The sequence below is a fragment of the Drosophila suzukii genome, chromosome 2L (assembly GCF_043229965.1).
Source record: "Drosophila suzukii chromosome 2L, CBGP_Dsuzu_IsoJpt1.0, whole genome shotgun sequence".
NCBI classification, from domain to species: Eukaryota; Metazoa; Arthropoda; class Insecta; order Diptera; family Drosophilidae; genus Drosophila; species Drosophila suzukii.
Genome location: NC_092080.1, coordinates 3,887,327 through 3,910,915, shown reverse-complemented (window position 1 = coordinate 3,910,915; position 23,589 = coordinate 3,887,327). Strand labels below are relative to the sequence as shown.

At 39.5% G+C, this 23,589-nt stretch overlaps 5 protein-coding genes and 1 long non-coding RNA gene across 7 annotated transcripts in view; 3 read left to right on the top strand and 3 right to left on the bottom strand.

The window, feature by feature from the left end:
- Positions 1–311: 311 nt before the first annotated feature.
- Positions 312–1,457, bottom strand: LOC108005490 (inactive pancreatic lipase-related protein 1). Its single transcript, XM_017068823.3, has 3 exons — positions 1,309–1,457; positions 491–1,252; positions 312–432 (listed from the first exon to the last, which is right to left on the bottom strand). The coding sequence occupies exons 1-3, from the start codon at positions 1,455–1,457 to the stop codon at positions 312–314; spliced, it is 1,032 nt and encodes a 343-aa protein (XP_016924312.3).
- A 636-nt stretch (positions 1,458–2,093) lies between these two features.
- Positions 2,094–3,701, bottom strand: LOC108009810 (pancreatic triacylglycerol lipase). The gene is made up of 3 exons (XM_017074491.4): positions 3,387–3,701; positions 3,212–3,323; positions 2,094–3,153 (listed from the first exon to the last, which is right to left on the bottom strand). Exons 1-3 carry the CDS (start codon positions 3,415–3,417, stop codon positions 2,130–2,132), a joined length of 1,167 nt encoding a protein of 388 aa, XP_016929980.3. The 5' UTR covers positions 3,418–3,701; the 3' UTR covers positions 2,094–2,129.
- Positions 3,702–4,634: 933 nt separating this feature from the next.
- LOC108021645 (glycerate kinase) lies at positions 4,635–6,651 on the top strand. Its single transcript, XM_017090455.4, has 2 exons — positions 4,635–5,849; positions 5,906–6,651. Exons 1-2 carry the CDS (start codon positions 4,716–4,718, stop codon positions 6,233–6,235), a joined length of 1,464 nt encoding a protein of 487 aa, XP_016945944.3. The 5' UTR covers positions 4,635–4,715; the 3' UTR covers positions 6,236–6,651.
- A 1,928-nt stretch (positions 6,652–8,579) lies between these two features.
- LOC108013151 (uncharacterized) lies at positions 8,580–8,990 on the top strand. Its single transcript, XM_070997768.1, has one exon. It carries the CDS (start codon positions 8,811–8,813, stop codon positions 8,976–8,978), a length of 168 nt encoding a protein of 55 aa, XP_070853869.1. The 5' UTR covers positions 8,580–8,810; the 3' UTR covers positions 8,979–8,990.
- Positions 8,991–11,015: 2,025 nt separating this feature from the next.
- LOC118878076 (uncharacterized) lies at positions 11,016–12,265 on the bottom strand. 2 transcript variants are annotated; one of them, XR_010653717.2, is made up of 2 exons: positions 11,558–12,265; positions 11,016–11,217 (listed from the first exon to the last, which is right to left on the bottom strand). It is a non-coding gene; the product is annotated as an uncharacterized lncRNA (long non-coding RNA). The 2 variants fall into 2 exon arrangements; XR_010653718.2 differs by having other exon boundaries at positions 11,612–12,265.
- Positions 12,266–12,447: 182 nt separating this feature from the next.
- dpp (decapentaplegic morphogen) overlaps positions 12,448–23,589 on the top strand; it is a 37,326-nt gene continuing 26,184 nt past the window's right edge. Inside the window, exon 1 of the mRNA XM_017089891.4 lies at positions 12,448–13,114. Coding sequence (XP_016945380.4) covers positions 13,012–13,114 — 103 coding nt within the window. The 5' untranslated portion in view covers positions 12,448–13,011. The remainder of the gene's footprint in view (positions 13,115–23,589) is intronic.

The window sequence follows — 23,589 nt, the reverse complement described above, 5'->3', positions numbered from 1 at the left end:
TAAAAAATATTCCAGCTACTAAAAATATGTTTTTCCCATTTTTAACTGTACAAGACAAAAAGTCTTTAGAAATAGAACATACAATATTAAGTTGTGCTACTATAAATATTAGCGATTCCCTATTTTTTTAGTACAACAAAATGTTACAACAAGCATTTTTTTTACATAAAGGGAATTTTGTTCAATTAATTCTCTTTTGAAAAAATTTTAACAAAATACTTTAGTAAAAAAATGTAAAAAGTAGTAATATGTATGTATAATAAATATATGTAACTAGAACTAGAACTTTAACCATAAATGACATTCCTATCTTAACTTAATGCAAGTTCCGTCAATTTACGAAACTCCGAAACATCAAATTCGACTTCAACAAGAGGTCCTTTAGCAAATGGAGAAACCTCGTGGGTGGTGAGAAAATATGACCCCGAGGCACTAAAAATAAAAAGGATATGTCAGAAAAAAACATATAAAAACCATGGTAATATCATACTTATCCGCAACAAAGTAGCCCATCTGAGTGTTGGGCATATTGGAGTAATGGCTGCAACGCTGCGAGAAGAAGTCGAACCAACCGCCGCACTGCTGCGCCCAAAAACCCCTCCCCGAGACTATGGACTCTCCATAGTAGACGGCTGCCCTATAATGATTGCAATTGTAGAATCTCCAGTTGCTGATGTAACTGCATCCCCTCTGATTCAGCTGGTCGAGATTGGGATAGAAATCCGCGTGACCCATGGGCGGCAGCATGGAGAAAAAGAACGGATCGGTGTGTATGATGTCCACGAAATCCGCATCGCTGGCATCCAGCTTTTGCTGCAGCGAAGATTGCATCATAAAACCGGGACCCGCTGGATCCAGACCCGTAATCCTGGCCAGAGGTTGGCTCACATAGTTGGCCACCATTCCAGCCACTTGGGCACCCAAACTGAAGCCTATCAAGTGGATATCCTCACGTCTACTGATGCCAGCGGAGATTAGATTGTTTATCATTTGGGCCAGACACTCGGAAACAATGGGGGCATTATTCACGGCCCAAGGATAATAACAAGGCCACCGCACCAAAGTCTCATAGTCCACCGATATCACATTTACTGGCTGAGTTTGGAGGAGCACATCTCTGACCTCCAGGTTGGGTGTCAAATTCCTATTTCCTATAAAACCATGAATGAGTATTTTTAATGGCAGACGAGGCTCGAAGAGCTCCTTTTGCGGATTCAAAGGATCCAATTGATGGGGATCATCGCGTGTTTGGCTGAAGGATATCAAAAATCAACTACAATTTTATTTTTACCACCGAAATCCACTCACTTGGTATAAAGCCAGAAGGAAATCCGCGAATTGGGACACTTTTGCTCGCCGAAAACACAAAACTCTGGCAGCCAGCCTCGCAGCTCTTCTTCTCCTTTACAAAAACCGGAGATTATTAGGAGGAGGATCGCCGTACTAGATTTGCTCATGACTAAAGTCTAAACTGCTCTAAGCTCGCGTTCTAACGCAAGTTCTATTAAATTTGCACGGCCTAACATTGAAAATGGCATGGAAAATGAGGGCCCATATAAAAAGAAAAAAATACTGGCAGGTGATAAAAAGTCAAGGTGGCCAACGGTGGTTAGAAGGTGGGTGGAGAACAGTGGGTTAAGGTCGCTGCGGGTGGGGTTAAGCGTTAGAAATTGGTAATGAAAATGTTATAGTAGATCAGAGCAGAACACAGAACGCCACGATATATCGATAAAGGTTAATAAGAATAATTTTTGAAAAAACAAAAAAAACTGCTTTAAAATTTCTTTTATAATTATGAATTTTAGGTACCCTCTTACTAGTTAGACAGCTCTTTTAATACCGGAAAGTAAAAATTATAAACAAAGTTCCTAAGCGTTTTTTATATGTATACAAGTGATTACTTAATATTATGTAGAGTTGTAACCTAAACTTAAATCAAAATTATGTTTTTATATTTAATAAAGGCCCACCCTATAAACCATAATATTCTTTATATAACATTCTACCTTTTAAGCGGAAAAATTAAATACCAAAATTAAAAGAAACAAACAAATATCTTTTTACAATTAATTTAATTTCGTTTTATTTCCATAATTCAGTTTTTAACAATTAATATTCTATGTTAGCTCCTATTTAATAATATTTCTTGACAAGGGTTCCTCTTCCTCGCGATCGACCCAGTCCAATTGTCTATCCAAGTCATCCTCGTCCATTTTGACAATGACTTTCACCGCATCCAATTCAAGGAACGCCTCCAACAATTGTGGTTCATAGTCATCGTCGATCTCATTGTTATCCAGGTTGAGATGAAATTTGGCCAAGGTCTGGCTATTGTCCACATCTTCCAGTTTGCCCAGGGCAAAGGGCGGACTACTTCCGGTCTTGAGGAAGTACGAACCCCTGAGCTCCTGCGAAACATGATAGCCCATTTGCGCCTGAGCTCCAGTTGTGGGACAAAGTCCAAGAAGATGTACCAACCAGCCGGAACAGTAGCGTCCCCAGAATCCCACGGTGGAATTTATAGACTCAGCATAGAAGCGAGGAGCTCTCTCGTGGTTGCAGCTGCCAGGATCCTGCATATTCTCCTCCATGCAACCGGGTTGCTGGGCCCCAAAATTGGGATAGAAATCCACATGACCCGCGGCGCGCAGCACTCCTCGACCAAAGACATCCGAATGGATGACGTCCACAAACTCCGCGTCACCCGCATCCAACCTCCTAGAGTCCGGGCCCAGGATAAACAGAGGCTTGGCAGGATCTAGACCCGTGATCCTTTTCAGCTTCCGCTTGAGATAGTTAGCCGTCTGGCCAGCCACCTGACCACCCAAACTGAAGCCAATCAGGTGGATTTGATCGTTGGGCACTATGGCACGATCCACCAGGTTGTTGATCAACTGCGCCAGACACTGACTCACCAGGGGAAGATTCTGCACCGCCTGGATGTAGCAGGGATATCGCACCAGCGGTCCATAGTCAATGGAGATCACGTAGACATCCTCGTTATCCAGGAGCACGGGACGGATGAAGGAATTGGGCGCAAAATCACGGTAGCCTGTGTAGCCATGGATGAGGATCTTGAGGGGCCGCGGCGGCTGGAAGTCCCATGGATTGAGGTCCAGGGGATCCAGCAGTATGGGATTGTTCCGGGTTGAGCTACATTAAAAAGTGAAATTTTATTATACATCTTATATTATTTTATTATAATACTTACTTGGAGTACAGCCAGAAGGACACATTTTCATGGGGACACTCTCCTCGAACCACTTTGCAGGCGGGATCTATAAGACCCACCAGCGGATTGGCACTCGCACTCCAGAGAAGAGCTGTTTAGATAGACTCGAAATAATATAACCTCCTAATTTGTTTAGGTTTTTAGATCCACTTACTCAGCAAAGAGAGCCACACCGTCGACTTCATGTCCCATAAACTCGTACTTCTATTGCCGTGTGTAAACTGGGTTCCGGCCACCGAGAGTGGTTGCTATTTAAGTGGAGCAGGTATCGCAGGCAGCGATCTTTCTATTGGCAACTGATTGAGCCGGTGGCATACATATGTAAGCACCCACACAGGGGCAAATGGTGGTGTCAACTGGTGGGTTCGATTGGTGCCAAACAAGAACGAAAGTAGTCGAAGTTCGCGTGGTTGGATGGGGAATACATTGCAAAGGAATGCCTTCAAATTACGATTTTAAAGGCCTATTCGAAATATTTAATCCCTGAAGTTTTTAATTTTGAACATTTTACACGGAAAAAGGCATGAACTAAATAATTTCATAAGCAGTTTTAACGTTCTCGCGACAACTCTTCTATAGTTTTAACAATTTATATTAACAAAAAAAGTAAACTTTAATTTTGTGATCTGTTGTTGTTAAGTTTAATAAGAAGGTATCACTTATTTAAAAGTCTTGAATGTAATTTTTTCATTACGTTTGTCTAATACGCAAAACACACAATTAAAAAATATACTATTTTGTAAAAAAGGTGAAAATTTGCCTAGTTGCCTCCGTGGAGTAAAGTTTTCACGGTTGAACTATTTTATAAATAAGTGAAAGTGAAGTATTAACTAACCCAACTCGTGTACACCAAAAATAATCAATGAACCCGTTTATTGGCAAATTATTAAGGCTAATTGGTTAGCCAACAAACTACTTAATTTACGTTCATCAAACAATTTGCAACTTTAAGGAGACATTTGCATACACGTCCGTTTGTATGAAAATACTGCTGCACAATGTGGCTTAAAAATTGCTTACACTCTATTTAAGCTAATTTAATTAATTTTTGCCGGTTTTATGTGTTGCAATTTTCAGTTACATTTATTTCGAGATACTTTTAAATTAACAGACTCTGTTAAGCTTACATGTAAGTATAATATAGCAGTCAGCCTGTGACACATAGCATTAACATAGTAGGGGGGTTCCTGAAAATGTGTTAGGACTTAAAATATTAATAATTTCATAACTTTCCAAAAAAAAATGTACAGAATTTTAAAAATGGTTGTAGGAATGCAGTATATTTAACTTTCCATAAAATTTAAAAAACTTAAAAACTGTTGATTATTTTTGGAACACCCCTCATTTTTTGGAGTTTTTGGATTTTCCGCTTGAGGTCGCACTAATAAATATATAATATCTTCAGCTGTTTTGAAAATGATAAGTAAAACTGGAATTTCAGCATCGCTGATTAGGATCGCCCGTGTCCGAATCACCTTACATAATGGCCAAGCGAGAGACTTGGAAGCAAATGCGGCAGATCTTTGTCCAGGCGGTGGATGCAGTGCATCCCGGGAAGATATTCGCCGACTTCCAAAAGTTTGATTTGAGGCCCCAAATCGGTGAGAACCCAAAGGATATCACCATAAAACTGGATGGAGAGCGGCAGGATATCAGCGGGAAGACCTGCCACATCGTGGGATTCGGGAAAGCAGTCCTGGCAATGGCCAACAAGGTGCATCAGGATCTGGGAGCCTGCTCAGCCGGCGGAGTCCTCAGTGTCCCGGTAAACACTCTAAAACAGTTCCAGCAGCCCATTGCATCTGGTTTGACTGTCCACGAAGGAGCAGCAAACAATCTGCCGGATGAGGCTGCTCTCAAGGCTGCCCAGGAAATCAGGCAGCTGGCCGAGAAGATGACACCCCAGGACATCCTCTTCGTTTTCATCTCTGGCGGCGGCTCTGCACTTTTGCCCTTGCCACGACCACCTTTGACCTTGGAGGATAAGCGCAGCATTGCGGATAAGCTGATGAAGCGAGGAGCCAGCATCCAGGAGATTAATGCTGTGAGGATCGCCTGTTCGGACATCAAGGGCGGTCGCTTGGCCAGGTTTGCCGGCCAGGCAGGCCTTCTGGTGACCTTTGTACTCAGCGACATCATCGGAGATCCTTTGGAGCTAATAGCCTGTGGTCCCACCATCCAACCCGTGGCCGGAGAATCACCATCAATCATTCTAAAAAAGCATCAGGTGTGGGAGGAGCTCTCCTCGGAGGTGCAGCAGGTGTTTGAGGTGCCAGAAGCGCCGGCTAACCAATTGTTGCCTGAGCACAAGGTCTTTGTGGTGGGCAGCAATGTGATAGCCACTTCTACAGCCGCCCAAGAGGCCGAAAAACTGGGCTACATTCCCTGTGTGCTCAGTTGCGCCGTCCAGGGAGATGTGGCTCAAGTGGCTGGCGACTATCAGAGATTGCTGCACGGCATCCAGGAGGCCAAGCAGCAGGGCATACGGGACTCGGCGCTCAGGGAGAATTATGCCTTTGGGGAGAGGAGTTACCCAATCTTCAGAAGGGCCCTGGAAGAGCACCTAAGCATCAAGAAGCCGCTGTTTCTGATCTGCGGAGGCGAGCCGGTCATTAAAGTTTGTAGAATCTACTTACATGTAGATTAATCATTAATGTAACCCTTTTCTTCCAGGTCACTGGCCAGGGATTGGGTGGCCGGAGTCAGCACTTGGCCCTCCTAATGTCGCAGGCTCTGCACCGCGACGAGGCCATCAGGGATTGCACCTTCCTGAGCGCCGGAACCGATGGCATCGACGGGCCCACCGATGCAGCCGGAGCCATTGGAGACAGCAGCGTGGTGGAGTCCTATCTGGGTGATCACACCCTCGACGAACTGGCCGAAACGCTGCGAAACTGCGACAGCTACAACTTCTATAAGAATCTCGCGCAGGGCGAGCACCATGTGCTCACTGGACACACGGGTACCAATGTGATGGATCTGCATTTCCTGGTCGTGCCTTAGTCTGTAACGCCCCCGCCCATTAACACATATAACATATAGCACATATAGATGTGGGGCAGTTCGTTAATGGAGCTGCTCTTGAACCGCAGACGGGCAATAGTCGTTTAAATTTGTTTTTACGATTTTCCTCTTTAATTTTGCTCTATGAAATTTTTACGACTTTTTTCATTAACATTTTTAATATCCATTCAAATTCAAATAATTTTGTGATCTTTATGCTCTGAGACGGTCTTCAGTGACAGCATAAAATGGCAATTAGCTTTCGTCTCCGGTTATGAAATCAGCCTGGAATTGTCTTGATTGTAATTATGTGCCAGGCGAAATAACATCGAAACGAACGACAGATGTGATAAATCAATTTGTATATGTGATCACCGCAGAGCATAAATATATATATCTGAGTAATTTCCATTTAATTTCCATTTCTTTTGTACTGCGTCTCATAAAAATGCGCTGCTAATAAATCATCTTAATTGTTCGAAACGCCAAAGGCAAACAGTAGCCAGCGAGCAACTACAACAATAGCCAGCGATAATTGCAATTAAAAATGTAAATTTATTTGCTTCGCTTTATTTTTAGAAATACTGAAAAAACTAAAACGCGACGCGCGCCCAGTTGCAATTTAGCAATTTTTACTAGCTAACACTTTGACTGCATATTTTTCTAATTGTGATTGTTTTGCCTTTGCCCGCTCTATCAACGCTTCTTATTGTTTACTCCGTGTGGAACACAAGTAGATGTAGTATAATTATTTTGCCGCGCATATGCCACAATTATTAAATAATCACATTCGCCAGTCACTCTCTTGTGCTATTTTCGCTCGATTAGGTTTGTTATTAACTACATTCTGTAATGCATATGCCATTAGAGATGACTAAGTTCCGATTCCTTTGAAACTATACTATGACAAATCTGAGATCTCTATTTGCGGGGCACAAAAGTCATTTGTCTCTGTGATGGATTGTCATTAGATATCAATGTTTTTATTAGTTGGATAAAGCAACAATTGATGGATATTGTAGATTTTGTATATATGTTATTAAAATGAGCTAAGAGGAGGGTACTAGAAAGTTAAAGATAAAAACTGGATAATATATCAGTTCTTAAAAATATCTTTTACATGTTGTATAGTACAGTTCCAAATACATTCCTAAAAATTATAATTTCATTATTAAAGAAACCAAAAATCTGTTACGCGATGAGATAAGAAGATTACCGAAGAGATTACCAGGAAGTGCTTGCTCTCATGTGTCAATGTACTGCCTTCAATTAAGAGCTCTCTGCCCACTGGTGGACAAGTAGGGCCCACTCGAAGATCCGTGGCTGGCGATTAGAATCGTTTCCGTTTCCGCTTTGATGGCACAGATGTCATCATCGGCCAGATAGGCAGCTATATTTAACATTTTTATTAGCCACTGACCAGTGACCACCAGCGACCAACTCCCCTCCCACAGACTTGGAATGTCGCGTCAATTTGTCTGGCCGGGCATGGCAACAATCTCGGCGAGCATCTCATCCTCATCATCATCATCAGAGATGCGGCCATCGGCAAGATGGAGTGCAAGTGTCGCGTTGATTTATTAATTAAGCATTGGAGCGCGGCAGCTGAGCAACGCGTGGCAGCTGACGACGATGCTAATGAAGTACTCGCTGGAAATTTTAATTAACGATCCCCGATCCGATCACCATATAGCATAGATTCCTCTGGTGTTGACTTATGACATCACACCCAGAACAGAAGAGCCGAAGAACAGTGGAACACCAGCTGGCAGCGATCTCATTGCCAGACAAACTGACGACGCTTATCACATCATATGTATTTACAAAAAAAAACCTCTAAAGCACATTGGGGGACATTGCGCATACGCCGCGTGGCCCCAAAGCTAACAATTAAACACTATTCACCGCAACGCCTCCGGGCGACATACATAAATTTCATTCGCTCGACTCTGCTCTTAATTTGTCTAGACAATGGCAAAGTTCACTCCGAACAAATATAATATAGGCAAAGTTCAATTAACGCTCTTGTCACATGCCTTAGTTGGGGGCAAATGGATACAAATTTGAGAAAAGAAGGGGAACGGAAAGCCATTTGCATTTTGCTGGGAAATCGTCTTGACTAACCCCCATATGAGTCATGTTTGAAGACTTTCGCTTGGAATCTTTTAATTTGAAGCAGATGTGTGGGGGAGATTTTGGGCGACCTTTGAGGCGAACTTTTGTGGCAATGAACTTGAGAAATCTGTGGTAGTTTGAAAAGAATGTTTGAAGAACATTCACTTCTTCGAAACATGAGCTTAAATAATTATGAAAAATATTTGCATATTAAAAAATTCAAAAATATTGTAACATTTAAGCCATTCTCTTTTTCGAGTTTTACTGTTTTCCAGACTCCAACTAGAATTTGCAAAGGGTAAAGTTTAGAAGCTCGTAAACATTTAATTTTACACGGTAAATAGGCATAAAACATGTTTAAAGTTTTAGATACGCCTTAGTCTAAATAGACTCTAAAGTAGAGATGAAGTCTTAACAAGCTTTCTAAAGATCTGTCGCTAAAGAGAAGTCCTTAAGTAAGATGAACTGGCTGGTGCTTTTGGTCCTTGGAGTCTTTCTATCGATTGTGATGGCTGAAAACGAACCCTATGTGTGCGATGGAAAGGACGACAGGGTCTGTGATGAGTATCGATGCATCTGCCGCAGAAGGACTACAGAACGGTATCCAAATACAGAGCATGAGTTCTGAATGAGAAATAAAAATTAATATATTAGTAAATCAATTTAAATATCAATAATAGTAGTTATGGAAGTAAATTTGTATGTTATATCTTTAAAAAAATCTAAAGAAAATATAAAAGAAGCTTAAAATATATAAAATACTACAGATTAAGATCATAATAATTCTATAAGATCGTAATACTTGTTTCATTCAAATAAAATTTATAGGTCAGAAATGCATTTCTGAAGATTCTGATCATGGGTACCGGAATAAGAAGTGGTTTTCTCTCATAAACGGTTCAAATCTTCAAAATACAATTAATGTTAAAAGGTTTTCAACTCAGCTTTTGGCTTCCCATAAACCTTTTCCGATCTTGCAACATTCGAGCACTGATGTTCATCGCAACAATTATGTCTAACCGATGTTGGCATTAATAATTTCGGTCTGCTACTTGCCATTTATCAAAAGCATTGATCTCCCCATATGCCGAATGGGCAGCTTAATGTCAATCGTCTCTTTTCCAAGCTCTTGGTTTTTTCGATTTTCTCGATTTTTTCCCCTGAGCTCTGGACCATTAATGCATTACAAATAGGTGCGGCAGACCGCAACAGCAACATGGGTAAAGGGACTTGGCCACAGACGCTTCGGTGCCGTTGACCAACGTGACTGAGATTGAGATTGAGGACTGCCTCTCGCTCTGGCTACCTGAAGATGGAAAAAATCAGAAATCGGAAAACAAAAATCCAGCCAGCAGACGACCTCAAGTGTAAGGCAGCGCAATCGAGTTGCTGGTGCAGCAGCAACAGCAACAGCAGCAGCAACATGCAACATCCATAGTCCAGAAGCAGTTCAAGTTTGCGCCGAGGAATTCCTTGCCGCTGAAATAATTAAGCATTGCAACATTGTTTATTGTTGCTGCTGCTGCTGTTGCAGTTGTTGCTGTTGCTGTTGCTGTTGGGTGTTGCAGGCTCGTTTAACAAGGCAGCCAAGTTCTCAACAAGTGCCTCCTCCTGTTCTACAAGTTTTTGCCTCTCCACTCTGCTTTTTTTTAGTTTTACTATATCTTTTTTTTTGCGGCTGCTGTTGGTGCCACTCTAAGGAATTTCCATTTTATTTACATTTAGAATGTGCCGAACGGACTCGTCGCATGTAAAGCGGGCCAAATCGAAAGCTATTAGACCTATTAGCATATCGGGCTGGAACATGAAAAATTTAGTGGCAACATTGTAGCCGTTGCGATAAACGTACTTAAAAATCAAGCCACCACTCTTTTATTACCGCATCGAAACGCCATAATGCCGTAGTCCGAAAAAAAAGAATAGGAAGCATTCGTTACGTATAGAAAATATAGAGAAATAAATGTAGAAAATGCCAATCGATTGGCGTTCAATTTACAGCGTTTACCTGATTGTTGTGGCCAGCCCACAGTTAACTTAATTGCCACTTCCCAAGCGCTTTATTTACGGAAATGCTGTCCGCCAAGCGACAATTTTTACAGATAGAGAAATTTTATAAACTGATGGATTAACTTAAAAAAGATTTAGAGAAAACATTATTAAAGTAGTTTTAATTTTCTACTTTTCTATGAAAAGGCAAGTTGAGATAATAAAGGATATATTTTAAAGGCCCCAAATCCCATGCTTGAGTGCCATAGCTCTAAGATCTTTTTTTGAAGCATACTTTTAGGTATAATTTTATGAGGTTCGTAACCTCTATAATTTTAAATACCCAGATATCATGTGGTATCTTTATTTTTCTGGGTGCATCGTCTGTGTGAAAGTGTTGTCAATGCTACCGCTTGGCCATAGCCTACAATCGCGATCTGGTGATCGAGTTGGAAAGGAAAATAGCAAGAAATAGTAATAACAACAACTAAAATTTTCCATAACCTCAAAAAAAAAATAATAAAAATAAAAAAATGCGGCGGCTATTTATAAAATGCGCAATCTGCGAGATGCGTGCGGCTATCTGTCTGTCGGTCTGTCGATGCCGCCAGCTGTGTGCCAAGACAACGCTGGCCCCCGGAACCCCCCTTTTTGGAGCCCCCTTTACAGTCCCCCTGCACTAGGTTGTCTGCGTTTATTGATTTATTAGAAAATTCCAATGAACAAGTTTTAATACACGACACACGGCGAACGATGAAGTCGATGTTGTCAGCATGCTTGTTGTGCTTTTTCTACTCCTTGCCGTGTGTTGTTGTTGTTGTGTTGCACTTGTTGTGTTCCTGTGGCAAAGACAATACGGGGAAGAAAGACACAGGCGGCAGCTGGAAAAAGTAACAAGTGCAATATTTTAATTACGCTGCAGCAGCAGCAACAACAGCAGAAGATCAGCGGCATTAATTAAGTTTGCAGCACGGATTTGGGCAGCCAGCGTTGCCAGATTGGTGTTACCCTAGGCGTATGATTGATATCCTAAATATAATACTTTAAATACATTATATTTGGTAAAATTGGATCTGACCCTGAAAGAGGATAGCCTTTTTCCTATCAAAAGCTTAAAATATACTTAATTCTACAATATTTTTATAATACATAAATATTTTTTTTATTTAATAAATTTAAATAGGAAATGGGTTTTACTTCTGACTATTCTCACTCTTGTACCATTTCTTTGATATCTCCTATTTCCCAGCAACTCCAACTCCACAAAACTCTCACTTTGGCATATCTTAACTCAATCTAGTTCCTATAGCTGTTACTAGCCCAACAATCCGGCAACGCCGATCGCCTCCAAAAGATTGTCTACTCCCGACTCTAAGCATTTTGCAATCAATTTAGATTTGCATTAGCATTCGCTGCAGTCCCGAGAAGTCATAGTCCGAGATTTGGAGCCAAAAATAAACCGAACCAGTTGGCCGCAGCGCCGAAAAGTCAAATGTGTAACAGCTTTAGAGCTGAAGAGAGGTCCAAAGAAAGTCGAGATCGCCGAGCTGAGACAGAAGACAGAAGAAGACTGCGGCCTGCGAAGATTGTGAAGACTGTGTAGACTGTAGACTGGAGACTGTGAACCGAAGACGGCGACTGAGAGAGTTGAAATATTGTAATTGTGAGTCTGGCTTGTTTGTTATTGTTGCCTTAGCGGTTGCTTGTTGTTTTTTCGGCTTGATTAATAATTAATCGCACTCGCACACACACTCAGATATACATATATATATATACATATCGCTTGTTTTAATTACTCAACTTAAATGGCGCTTTGAGCGACTTAAGCAACTTGCTTTTGTGTATGCGATCGACTCTCACTACTACGAGCTCAAAACTAACTAACTAGCTGCTGCTTGTTATTGTAGTTGCTGCTGGGCCGCCGATGTTGCTGCCGTGCTGTTGCTGTTGCTGCTGTGCTTTGCTGTTGCTGTTGCTGCTGTGCTTTGCTGTTGCTGCTGTGCTTTGCTGTTGTTGCTGCTCGGCTCTGCTCCGTCTACGGATCGCTTTTGCCTGCCTGTTTGCCTTGCCTCGGCCGCTTTGGACGCTCATTCAGTTTTTTGCGCTCAACGCTCGTTGTACGGAACCGAAAAACGCGTTCGTTCCGAGTGTCGCCAAATCGCTAAATCGCCAACGAAAATCGCTTATTACAACCGAATATATACAGCCCCTAATCACTGTTTTTCTGCCCTGTAATCGTTTCGGGGTTTTCCTAAATAAGAGTTAAACACTCTGAAGAACAGAAAATCAGAATAAGAAATAAAAACAGGCAAATCTCTCAAAAGTTCTCTCGTTTCCGCGATCGCTCGTTGTTGTCTCAGCTCCAAGTCTCTCCCCGATTTTTTGATACCAATTCCGATATACCGATTCGGTATCATATATAAATAGCTATTTTCGAATCTAATGTGTGTGTTTGTGTGAGTGATGTATCTGTGTGTCTCCAGTCCAAAGCCAAAATAGCCCAAGTCAAAGCTTGGCCAAGTCCACTACTATCATCATCATCATCAGCAGCAGCAAACATGTGAAGTGCCAGTGATATTTCCATAAGCTAAAATCGAAATCGAAATCGAAGCCATAGAGAGATAGATAGGTCGAAGTATCTGAGTGGATATCTGTTTCGAACCAGTGTATAATGTATGCAACGTTCGCGAACTGCCAGAATTGGTTGTTGTTGCAGTTGCAGCCAAAGGATTTGTGGATTTTGGAGCGTAACTGAGCGGCGTGCAGCAGGTGCACCAGGTAAGCTAAATGCAAAATTTCTAGCAAATAACGCGCATACGCCATGGTGGCTGCGTGTCCAATTCGAGATCAATCGAATCAGTTGAACGTCTGGCGAACAGCTGACCGGGAAAACTGGAACTGGGTGCAATACCTATATACCATATGTGTATAATATGTATAGGCAGGCTGATAAATTATATAAATCCGAAAGAAATGCATGGGGATTAAGAATTATATACATGTAACGAAGAAGAAGTGGTTGAATTTTGAAACTATTTTCGAGTTCAATTATTAAAGGATATATTCTGGCTAACTTTTATAATAAAAAAGATTAACTACCCCTTTAACTTAACAGAATAAATCCAAATATATAGAGAAGAATGGAGAATTAACTAGGCTTTATATGAAATTTTTAAGGGCAAAGGGCAATTTTATCCATCAATTTATAAGTAAAATAAAAATACCCGTAAATTCATTTTCTCATAACTTATCATATCATCTAAGAATAGGTTGGTAATAACAAATATTTATTTATATTTAATGTATAACAATGCCAAATCTTCTTTAATGCCACAATTTTATATCAAAGCGATTTAGGATTTTGTAAAACTACCATTTAAATATGGAAATAATAACTATAAAATAAGATGATCGTTTGATGGATCATAATAACCAAAGTAATAAAATGTTCCAAAACAAGGAAGTCAAGATCGTATTATACAATCTTCGGCATTAGCGGATAAGTCTGTTCCGTCAACTTGATATCACTGCCTTAAGTTTCGTCACATTTCCGCTTAGTCTCCGGGCAAAAAGTGAAATTCTATCTCCAACCACCGGACATTATCTCCGGAGACATGTGGATATCGAGTGTCACTTGCATATTCATGGGGGCCAAGTGATGAACTGAATCAACGGCATTCCACACCAATCACAATTAGCGGCTGACACTGACATTGGCCATGGTAAAACCCTTTGACCATATGCCATATACTTGCTAATTTATGACGCCATTTGGTTAATTGAATAATTATATGTGACTGGCTGGGCGTGGCGATCACGATTGCATAAGCCATCCCACATGGACTCAGATTCAGAATCAGAATCAGAATCGGAATCAAAATCTATATCCATATCGATATAGATGCGATTTGCCTTGCTAATTGCATTGGGGACACTAAATCAGTGTTAAAGTTCACCCCACTAGGCTCAATTAGTTTATTAATTGCGATTTGCATTTGCATTTGTGAGGCGCAAAAAACCCGTTGCTGGGCTAGGTGTGAAATTGATATCTTCGAAAAATAAAAACCGATAACAAAACTAAGCAACCGCAGAGGCAGTAGCTACGGCAACATAGAAGCAATATAAACAGATATGTATACAGGTACTATGATATGGCAACAGCTGACGAAGAGACCATGAAGGTCTACCACTTTCGGAAATTCGACAAAAATGAAATAAAAATCGTGAGCACGCAATGAAGCAGCCAAGTTGAGGTTGGCTTCCACTTCCACTACCAACTTCATCACCATCTCCATACCATCACCATCACCATCACCATCTTCATCTTGGCCTGGCAAATCACGTTGCTGATAACAACAACTAAGCAATGCGGCAATAATTTGCTGCCCATGCCCACCTCGCCCCTCTGTTGGCCAAGTTAAGTGGCTACTGGTCATCAGCAAGTAACTGGCTTAGGCCAACATTTTTATCAAAAGTGGTGGCATTAGCTACCCTACCTTTCTTCCCCCCCCCCCAAAAAAAAAAACAAAAACTGGTCAGCCTCTGCGACTCCCAATAGTTTCACTTATTTTACACGCATTTCTTAACGATAAATAAATTCCACAAGCAGATGCGGCCAGCAACAACAACTTGGCCCGGTCAGCAACAACTTTTGCTATCACGTTTCCATGCAAACAACACACAGCCACAAAAATATTTTCATTGGTATTCGCTTGTACTTGAATTGCCCCATGAAAAACCAGGGGGGGGGGGGGGTGGTTTAAGGGGGAAAGGAGGCTGCAGCAGGTGGCAACTGCGAACTGCAAACTGCAACTGCAGTTGCCAACTAATGCCTCAGGTGCTTTTGGCCCGGACTTTGCACCTTCGTCTACCGTTTGGGCCATTCTGATGCCAGATTTCCGCCTGATGTGGCGCCCCAAGGCAGCCGAGAACGATATCCGATATCGCTGGCTGACTTTTCATTATTTTATGGGCTACACCTTGACGGAAAAACCACTCGGATTGCACAAGAAGTGCGATTTGAGAACTTATTTTAGCCTATTGATATTTAAATTATAGGTAAAGCTTTAAATATGATAAGGTTTATTTCATATTCTTAATTAACGACTGGCATTTATTATTATTATTATTGTTCATTAATTTTAAAACTCGAAGCTAGTTGAGGTTTTATTATAGAGCAGCAGGGGTCTTGAAATCGCCTAAGATATTATGACAGAAATAGTTTCTTTGGAAAGTATTACAAATGTTAAGTAAATTTAAATAAATTTTGTTTTGATTCTACAAAATTTTTATATTCCAGATTTTAAATACATCTAATATTACTTAACTTAAAAAGCGATTCAAAAAAAGGTATTTTAAAAAAAATTTTGAATATTTACATTTTTTTTAAATTTATGAAGGAGTTTAAAAATTATCAGTAAGCTTTTACCGGCAACTACTATTTCCTTTATTGAAGATTATTTTAACAAAAAATTTATGGGTTAATGAAAAATCTTAATAGAACCGTCTAGTTTATCTTAAGTACCATAACGATGATATAACTGGGACAGTTCCTATTATGAAAATTTTTTTTATTAGGTACCCTAAAAGTCAGTATCCAGCACATCAGCAACACGGACTTTTATTCAAGTCCACCAAGCCCACCTCAGTCACCTGCTAAACTTCTATGCTAAACGAAGATGAATGAACTCGACTTCAAGGTGGCCCCACGAAACGATTTGGCAACGTCTTCTTTCTGTCAAATCGAGAACTGATCAATTTTGCTTTTTAATTTATAAATTCTCTCTCGAAAAAATGTTGTATAAGGTCATCTTCTTCAGAACCCGGCCATACTGGTTTTTTTTTCGGTCCCGCAGAAGATGCTAAACGGTGTAGTTTCACTCGGCGGGCAACGCGGCGTATACGGTATACGGTATACCCAATATGCGAGCTTGAGATACTTTTCCAATTCACTTTTGCCCCGGCCTTTCTCACCGCCGTCCCAATGATACCCCTAAATATCGGTATCAATTTCGCAGATATATATTTATTGTATATGATTTATCATGTCTGACACTTGGGCCAGACCACTTGTCAAATGGGAAATAGCCACGACAACGACAACGACAACATGCTGTGATTTTAGATAAATTCATAACTCAGCCCAACTTGTCTTGCCTTCAAAGTTCAAATCACTTGGCACTCTCGCATACACACAGTTTGGATCGTTTGGATCGCTTGGATCGCTCGGATCGTTTGTATTTCATGTTAATTATTTATTTATGAGTTATTTTTGCGCGCGTTCATTATTCGATAAGCCTCAAATGGAGAGACACCATTTACATTTACAGTTATATATCGGGCATATCGCGAATGCGACTCTGTTTGTTTTCATTCTGAAATTCATTTTTTCAGCTCACATACACTCTTGGCATTTCAAAGGAAGCCAGTCAGCTGTTGCCGCTGGCGAATTTCGATTTAACGAACTTGAAATCGCTGTACAAGCTGCTGGCAAAACGATAACAAACAGCCACCGCAATTGTGTATTTATTATTATTTTCGTTTTCTTCTCGGTTGTATTTTGTAGTACACTGGCAATGCGACATTAATCAGTGGACTTCGAAACAGAGCTTAGTTTGAAGTACAAACAAATATATAGTGGGAGCCTCGAAGTTCCTCAAACATATGTTTTCGTTTTTGATATGTGGGCCAGCAGGAAATTCATATAACAGATTGATTGGGGATCGTTGTTTTCAATGGGATTTCCATTTCAATTGCAAAGAAATAATATGGATAAGAAAAAATTAAAGATTGTTTGAGGTTCCAAGAAAGTATTATCCAAACTTTTATAGGATTGGCTTTGATGGATCTCTATTTTTCTGTATTTAAAATATGAAGTTATTAATAAGAACAGTAGTAAATGTATTCCAAAAATGGTACTTGAAGAAAGAGTTTTATGTGTGAATAATATGGATAGAACGTATTATCCAAACTTTTATAGGATTGGCTTTGATGGATCTCTAATTTTCTGTATTTAAATTATGAAATTATAAATATGAATATGAGTAAATGCATTTGAAAAATGGTACCTGACTAGAGTATTTTGTGTGCGTTTTAACCCATTCTTTTCCTAGTAATCTTCAAGATACAATTATCACAATTTAGAAGCCCAAAGAAATTGGCCTCCACTCGCCTATTTGATTACAGAACTAGTTCTCTCGGTCCACACATGTTCCTATTCACCGTTTGTTTGTTTGTTTTTTTGTTTGTTTGATGACATCGTCATCGTGATCATGATCATCATCGGCGAGAGAGATAGTTATGGGCGGCTTCACAGTTAGCTGGATACGTCAGTTGAAACCACTTTCGGTTGGATTCGAAAAGCTTAAACTAGATTCGAAATCCAGATCTTTGCAACCATTCAATAACAAGATTTACATGTCTTAGTTGCCAACCACAAAAATTCAAGGAAACCTCAGCAGCCCCGAACAAATTGCTGCAAGGCAAACAAACCATCAAGTGCACATTTTCATAGCTATATTTAAATATGATTTTTACAAGTCCCAGGAACCATTGAGTCACCAACTCAATATCTATTTATTTATGTAACCCATTTTGGTTATATCTCTTTTATTGTTGTAATATGCAATTATCATAATAGGGGGATTTTCCAGTTAGTCAGTGTGGACATAAAGTCAACATCCTGCGGTGCATTCACACTTTTGCCTCCGGCTCTAAAATGCTCCATTTTCACTGATGCAAATCGCTTATCAGCCCAAGAAAGTGCCAGTGACACAAACACACTCATTCTGGTACAGGGTGGTTCCAGAATTAGGATGGATTTCTGTAAAGAGGGTGGATAAGAATGTTGACCCCATTTCAATAAAATGGTATAATATATACACTTTTCATTTTGTTCTACTAAAATAAAACATTTAATCATTTAATCATTTATATAATGGAACTGATACCTTAAGGGAGGGTGGAAAAGAATGTTAACCCTATTTCAATAAAAATGGTATAATAAATATGCTGCTCAGTTTGTTCTATTAAAATATAACATTTTAGTATTGAAATTAAAATTAAATTAAATGATATTTATATAATCGAACTTTCTATTAAAATAAAACATTTACTTAACAAAATAAGATTATATGATATCATTTATATAATGGATCAGATGCTTTAAAGGACAAAAAGAAAAACTTTTGTAAGAGTGAAAAAGTTTATACATAAGTATGTATACCATGATACTTTATGAGGTGATACTAGAAATCTTCCGAACTCTTTTGTTCCTAGCTTTTCTTTCTTATTCAAAAATAAATATATTATGTATATGTATATATTATATTTTAGATACTTTTATAGTTAGGAACCCTTTTTGGTCACCCTGTTTTTGGGGTCTGAGTGGGACACGCGTTCCAGGCGTTCATTCCAGCTCCGCTCTGCTTCTCCGGCTATCACTTCACTTGACTTCACTTTTAAGATTTAAGGCGGCGGTAGCCTCGCCGTCTCCGCCGGTCCGCCCCTGCTTTAGCCCCCTGCCCCCCTGCTCTCCTTTACCTCGCCGCCCCTGATAAGCGCCCACTCGCCCCCTCTCTGTCGCTCCCCTTTGGCATCACTGCAAAAGGTCTTCTTTGTTGTGAGTTGGAAAAGAAGAAAAAATCATCATAACAACGAGCAGAAGAGGATCACCAAGAAGGGGCTGAAAAAAAACAGCACGAGGTTTGCTGAGGCGGCAACGGCGCTTGCTTGTAGCAATTTACAATAACAGCAACAGGTGCAGTGAGAGAAAATCTAAAATAATATTTTTAGGCCAAAAAATATCCTGAGATATAGTTTATAAACGACAATTAAAAGTAAAATGCCCAACTTTATTTTTATTTATTTACTTTGTACTGAGCACAATATCAATTCATAGTTCAAACCTTCAATATACATAGTTACAACATGTAGTAAATACTTGGATGTGATGGCTTTTCTAGTTTGGGTTAGGAATTGGATCTTAAAGTTTAGGCATCATTTTTTATATGTATAGAAGCAAGACTATGAAAAGCGGTTAAGTCATTAAATGAAATATAAAGTGCTTAGTCAAACGAAGTATTTGTTATACTTTAGGGACTTAAGTGTTTCCTCTTTTTCGGTTTAGCACCATTTTTTGAACAACCTTCCATGCTGAAAAACGATGGAATCTATGTCCATTTTTGTTCCTGTGTACCCACTATGCATATAGTAAAAGCAACAAAAATAATAACAACAGCGGCTAAAACAACAGCAACAATAGCAACAAAAGACAAAAACAAAAACAAAAAGAAAAACATCGAGCGTCATCGACGACAACAACGAACGACGACGACTACTCCACCAACTGGCATGGCAGTGAGACGTTGATTGCCACGGAATGCCGTCAAACAGGTTAAAAATGTAGGTAGAAATTCAATTAAAAATTGGTTATTTATTTATTTTAGCATGCACAGAGATCGACTCTACATACGTACTATATATATGGCAAATAGCCACCCCGACTTCCCCCTTTCCCCTGCCGATTGTTTCCTACTCCAAAGAAAAAGTCATAGCGTTCGTGTAATTTAATTAAGCTTTATTTTCGTGGCAACCAAACTCCCGACTGTCAATCAAACGGCGTCAAGCGTGCTCGATTTGAAAGTGAAAACCCCGAAAAGCCCAGCAGGTGGTAGGCTATACGTATATCTGCAGTGGACTCGGCCTAAGACTCAGGTGCAACAGATCCCAGCTCCACAAAGACTCAGGTGCAACTTGTTTCAAAGAAATTTGCAATAAAAACTAATGCGCCCGGGAATTTGCATGCAAATCAATCATATGGGAGGAGCTTTTTATAAGGAAGTCGACTGGTGGATACCCTATAAAATATTTTAGGAAGGAAAGGCAGAAAATATATTCATAAGAATGATATTTGCTATTACTTATCAAGTATTTATTAAAGTAAAACCATATTTATGAATATACTATTTTAAATCTTCCAAAAGATCATGGTATTTTAATATATTTTAAGTTTATTTTCATTTATTTTTAACTTCATACATAATAACAAAGGTCAAAATTTTAATATTAGTGTCATATAGTGTCATCATAATTGTAATAATTAGTATAAACGTAACTCTAGCTCCCTTAGTACCCCTAACTAGAGCAAGCCGATCTTGATCCAAATCGAGCCTATCAGTTTGATCTGGCTGCTAATATACCAGCATCCAGTTAAAACCGATAGCAATTGCTTTTATTAATGCAAACCGCAAAAAGTTAATTTTAGCTGGGCTATTTATAAATTAGCAACTTTTGCGGCCCACTAACGATCGATCGAGTCATGTGCGATTTGCCCATATACGTAAGCACAGATATAGTTACGACCCCAAAGCCCGTAACTGGTTGCAGATATTACGAGAACGATCTCAGGTCCCCCTGAGAGGGCGGGAGAAAGGGAAAGGGAAAGGGAAAGAGAAAGAGATAGAGATAGAGACTGAGACAGAGGCGAGAATCATCTCAAATTTTGTCTGATGGATCGCTTCAATTTGTGACTGTGACGGGCATGATTAAGATACTAATGCGATCGATTTGAAGAGCGCTTCTGCCCAGCTGGAAGCTGCCTGCCACTATCCGCTTTTTTCCGCCCCTCTGATTCTGAGTGATCTTTGCCAAAAATCAAAATTCACACTCAAATTCACTCGAATCGTTTCGGTGTCTCTGTGGGAATTATCTGCAAAAAACTTGGCTTCCAGGAAGTTCACCTAGGGGATCCCTCATATCAAACTCACTCCACTCTTTTTTGATATATGATGGAAAAGTTTCGCCCACGAAACATTGTGGAAAAGTTTGTGGTTGCTTGGTTGGAGCTTTTTCACCAAAATAAAATAAAACCATTTTACCTGGGGAATTTTCGGCATTTTTATCCAATAAAATTTCGCCAAGTATGTGAAATAGTAAATTTCAAAGAACTTTCATGACTTTCGAAAATTCGGGCGAATATTCAAGTAGTCTTGGAAAATTGTGAAATTAATCCTGAGAATCTTAGTTTGGCTGGAAAATTTCTTAAAGTATTGGTGGGAAACGATGTTGAGATAATACTTATGTTTGAAAAGATATAATAAACAAGTACCTTGGGAAAAATAATGTTCTTAAGTTCAAGTTTTATTCATAACACTATACTATTACACATATTGTGAAATAACATTTGTTCTAGAAACTGTTTCTTGAATATTTGGAATTAAAGATTCTAAAAATATAATAGTTTCTCAAGTTTTATACCTAGAAAGTAAAAATAGGAACAATGATTTGCAAAATAAATGACCTATAAATTGATACTCATTACACTTCCCCTTGAAGAAATGTACTTCCACCACATCCATCTCCATGGTTGTGTCCAACTGACAGGCCCATGGACCTTTGATCCCTCCGCACCCTTTCAATCAGTTTTATGGACCCCCATCCTATATGGTTTGCCCATCAACAAATATGCGCAATAGTTGGCCCAAGGCTCTTCGCGGGTAAATGAACCATCGGAACTGCCATGACCACCAAGTTGGGCCTACCAAACGATTCGCCTTGGAAAATTTCATGCAACTTTCCGCGTGTAAATAATTAAACCATAAAAGTCAATCGAAATTGAGAATGTTCCAATAGAACGGAACGCTTTGAGGGATCCAAAGCGAGAAAGGTGTACTTATTTATGGCATTTATGGGCTGGGGCCGTAAAAACTTATGGATAGCCAAATTCACGGATAAATTAAAATAATTGAAATACTTTGAAAAGTTAATTGCGATGGGCGAGGCGAACTTGTTGATGCTAATGAACAAACATAAATTTCAGTGGGCCAAGAGCAGGCTGGAGATACAGATACAAATGGAGATTGAGATGGTTTATGGATATAGATACAAGTGTATATTTTACCGGCCGGCAAGGCGCGCATATGTATGCAATATGTTTTTTCTCTCTTATTGGTTTTTCTCGCTTTTTTCCCCAGCTGGCCTCGAAATCATTCGCCTTATTTCCATGAACGCATTTTCATTGCGCGGCCACAAATCATAAATGTTTCGTTCTCCCGGCCACAAAATATTTAGACAGATTTTGTTGCCAAAAGCCGTTTACAGGTGGCTGCGGTGGCGCTGATTTGAGGGGATTTTCGCAGGGGTATTCTGCGGAGAAACTGCTTTGCAGCATCATCATCCCAGCTGGGCGGCGTGGTCAAGGTTAAGCGGCTACTCCAACTAGGCATATCTGTATCTGAATCTTGAGGATGTATCTACACGGAAAAAAACAAATGAAACAAGAACAAAATACTAAAATTTACCCATTTTTGTATTCAATCCTTTTCTTCTATCCATTTAAATATATTTTTTTTTAATATTTTCCAAATAAATATTTTAATATTATTTAAAATATTAAATAATTTAAAAAAATTTTTGAACTCCAAAAACATATTTTTCTTGTAATTCTACTCAATCTTTTATCTGTCCATTTTGATACATTAAAAAATATTTTAAAGTATTTAACAGATACATTTTGAAAACCAACAAACCTTTTAAAATGTTTCTTGTAATTCTACTAAATTTGTATTATTCTTAAGATCAATTTTTTTTGCAACATCAATTTTTTAAGTAGTTAGAAGAGGTTTTCGAACTTCAAAAATACCACAAAATATGACTATTGTAAATCTACTTAATTTCTGTTATTCTTAGAACTATTTATTCTCTAAAATAGTTTTTTTGAACAGTTTTTCTTCCTGTGTATATCTGTATCTGCTGGCTGGCGCTGCAGGACATCATCATCATCGGCAGGCGTGCGCTTCTTTTAACGATTTCAACAAAAATATTTCGCTTTCTGCGCTGCTCATTAATTCGTTTCGATTAAAAATTGCTTTTTTCTCTCATTTTTTTCGTGTGATTTTTTTTTTGCTGCTCATCTGCAGCCTGTTGTGCATAAAAATCACAGCAAGAGATCTCCTCGAAGAGTATCTTCGCCCCGCGGCAGATGTATCTCACAATCACAATCAGAGTATCGGGACTTGGATTTGGATTTGGATTGCTGATTTGTATTTGGCATTTTGTCTAGCGGTGGAAAAACAAGTTGGCAACGATGCGAGTGCCTCGGAAATTTTTATGGGGCACTTTTTTTTGGGTGGTTTGGCTGGGTGCTTTTGTTTTGGTTTGTTTATGTTTAAAACGTACGCTACGTGCAATTGTTCTGGCAGCCCATTTGTTTATTATAAGGTCTGCGGCCGACTTCCCATGCGTGCCACTTGTTC

Bases quoted from the DNA above. Each gene is read 5' to 3' on its own strand.
- LOC108013151 (XM_070997768.1), top strand. From the start codon at position 8,811: ATGAACTGGCTGGTGCTTTTGGTCCTTGGAGTCTTTCTATCGATTGTG.
- LOC108021645 (XM_017090455.4), top strand. From the start codon at position 4,716: ATGGCCAAGCGAGAGACTTGGAAGCAAATGCGGCAGATCTTTGTCCAG. The intron at 5,850-5,905 runs GTTTGTAGAATC...CTTTTCTTCCAG, and splicing joins GAGGCGAGCCGGTCATTAAA to GTCACTGGCCAGGGATTGGG.
- LOC108009810 (XM_017074491.4), bottom strand. From the start codon at position 3,417: ATGAAGTCGACGGTGTGGCTCTCTTTGCTGA. The intron at 3,324-3,386 runs GTAAGTGGATCT...CTATCTAAACAG, and splicing joins GGTGTGGCTCTCTTTGCTGA to CTCTTCTCTGGAGTGCGAGT. The intron at 3,154-3,211 runs GTAAGTATTATA...TTTTTAATGTAG, and splicing joins TCCTTCTGGCTGTACTCCAA to CTCAACCCGGAACAATCCCA.
- LOC108005490 (XM_017068823.3), bottom strand. From the start codon at position 1,457: ATGAGCAAATCTAGTACGGCGATCCTCCTCCTAATAATCTCCGGTTTT. The intron at 1,253-1,308 runs GTGAGTGGATTT...GATATCCTTCAG, and splicing joins TCCTTCTGGCTTTATACCAA to CCAAACACGCGATGATCCCC. The intron at 433-490 runs GTATGATATTAC...TTTTATTTTTAG, and splicing joins GGCTACTTTGTTGCGGATAA to TGCCTCGGGGTCATATTTTC.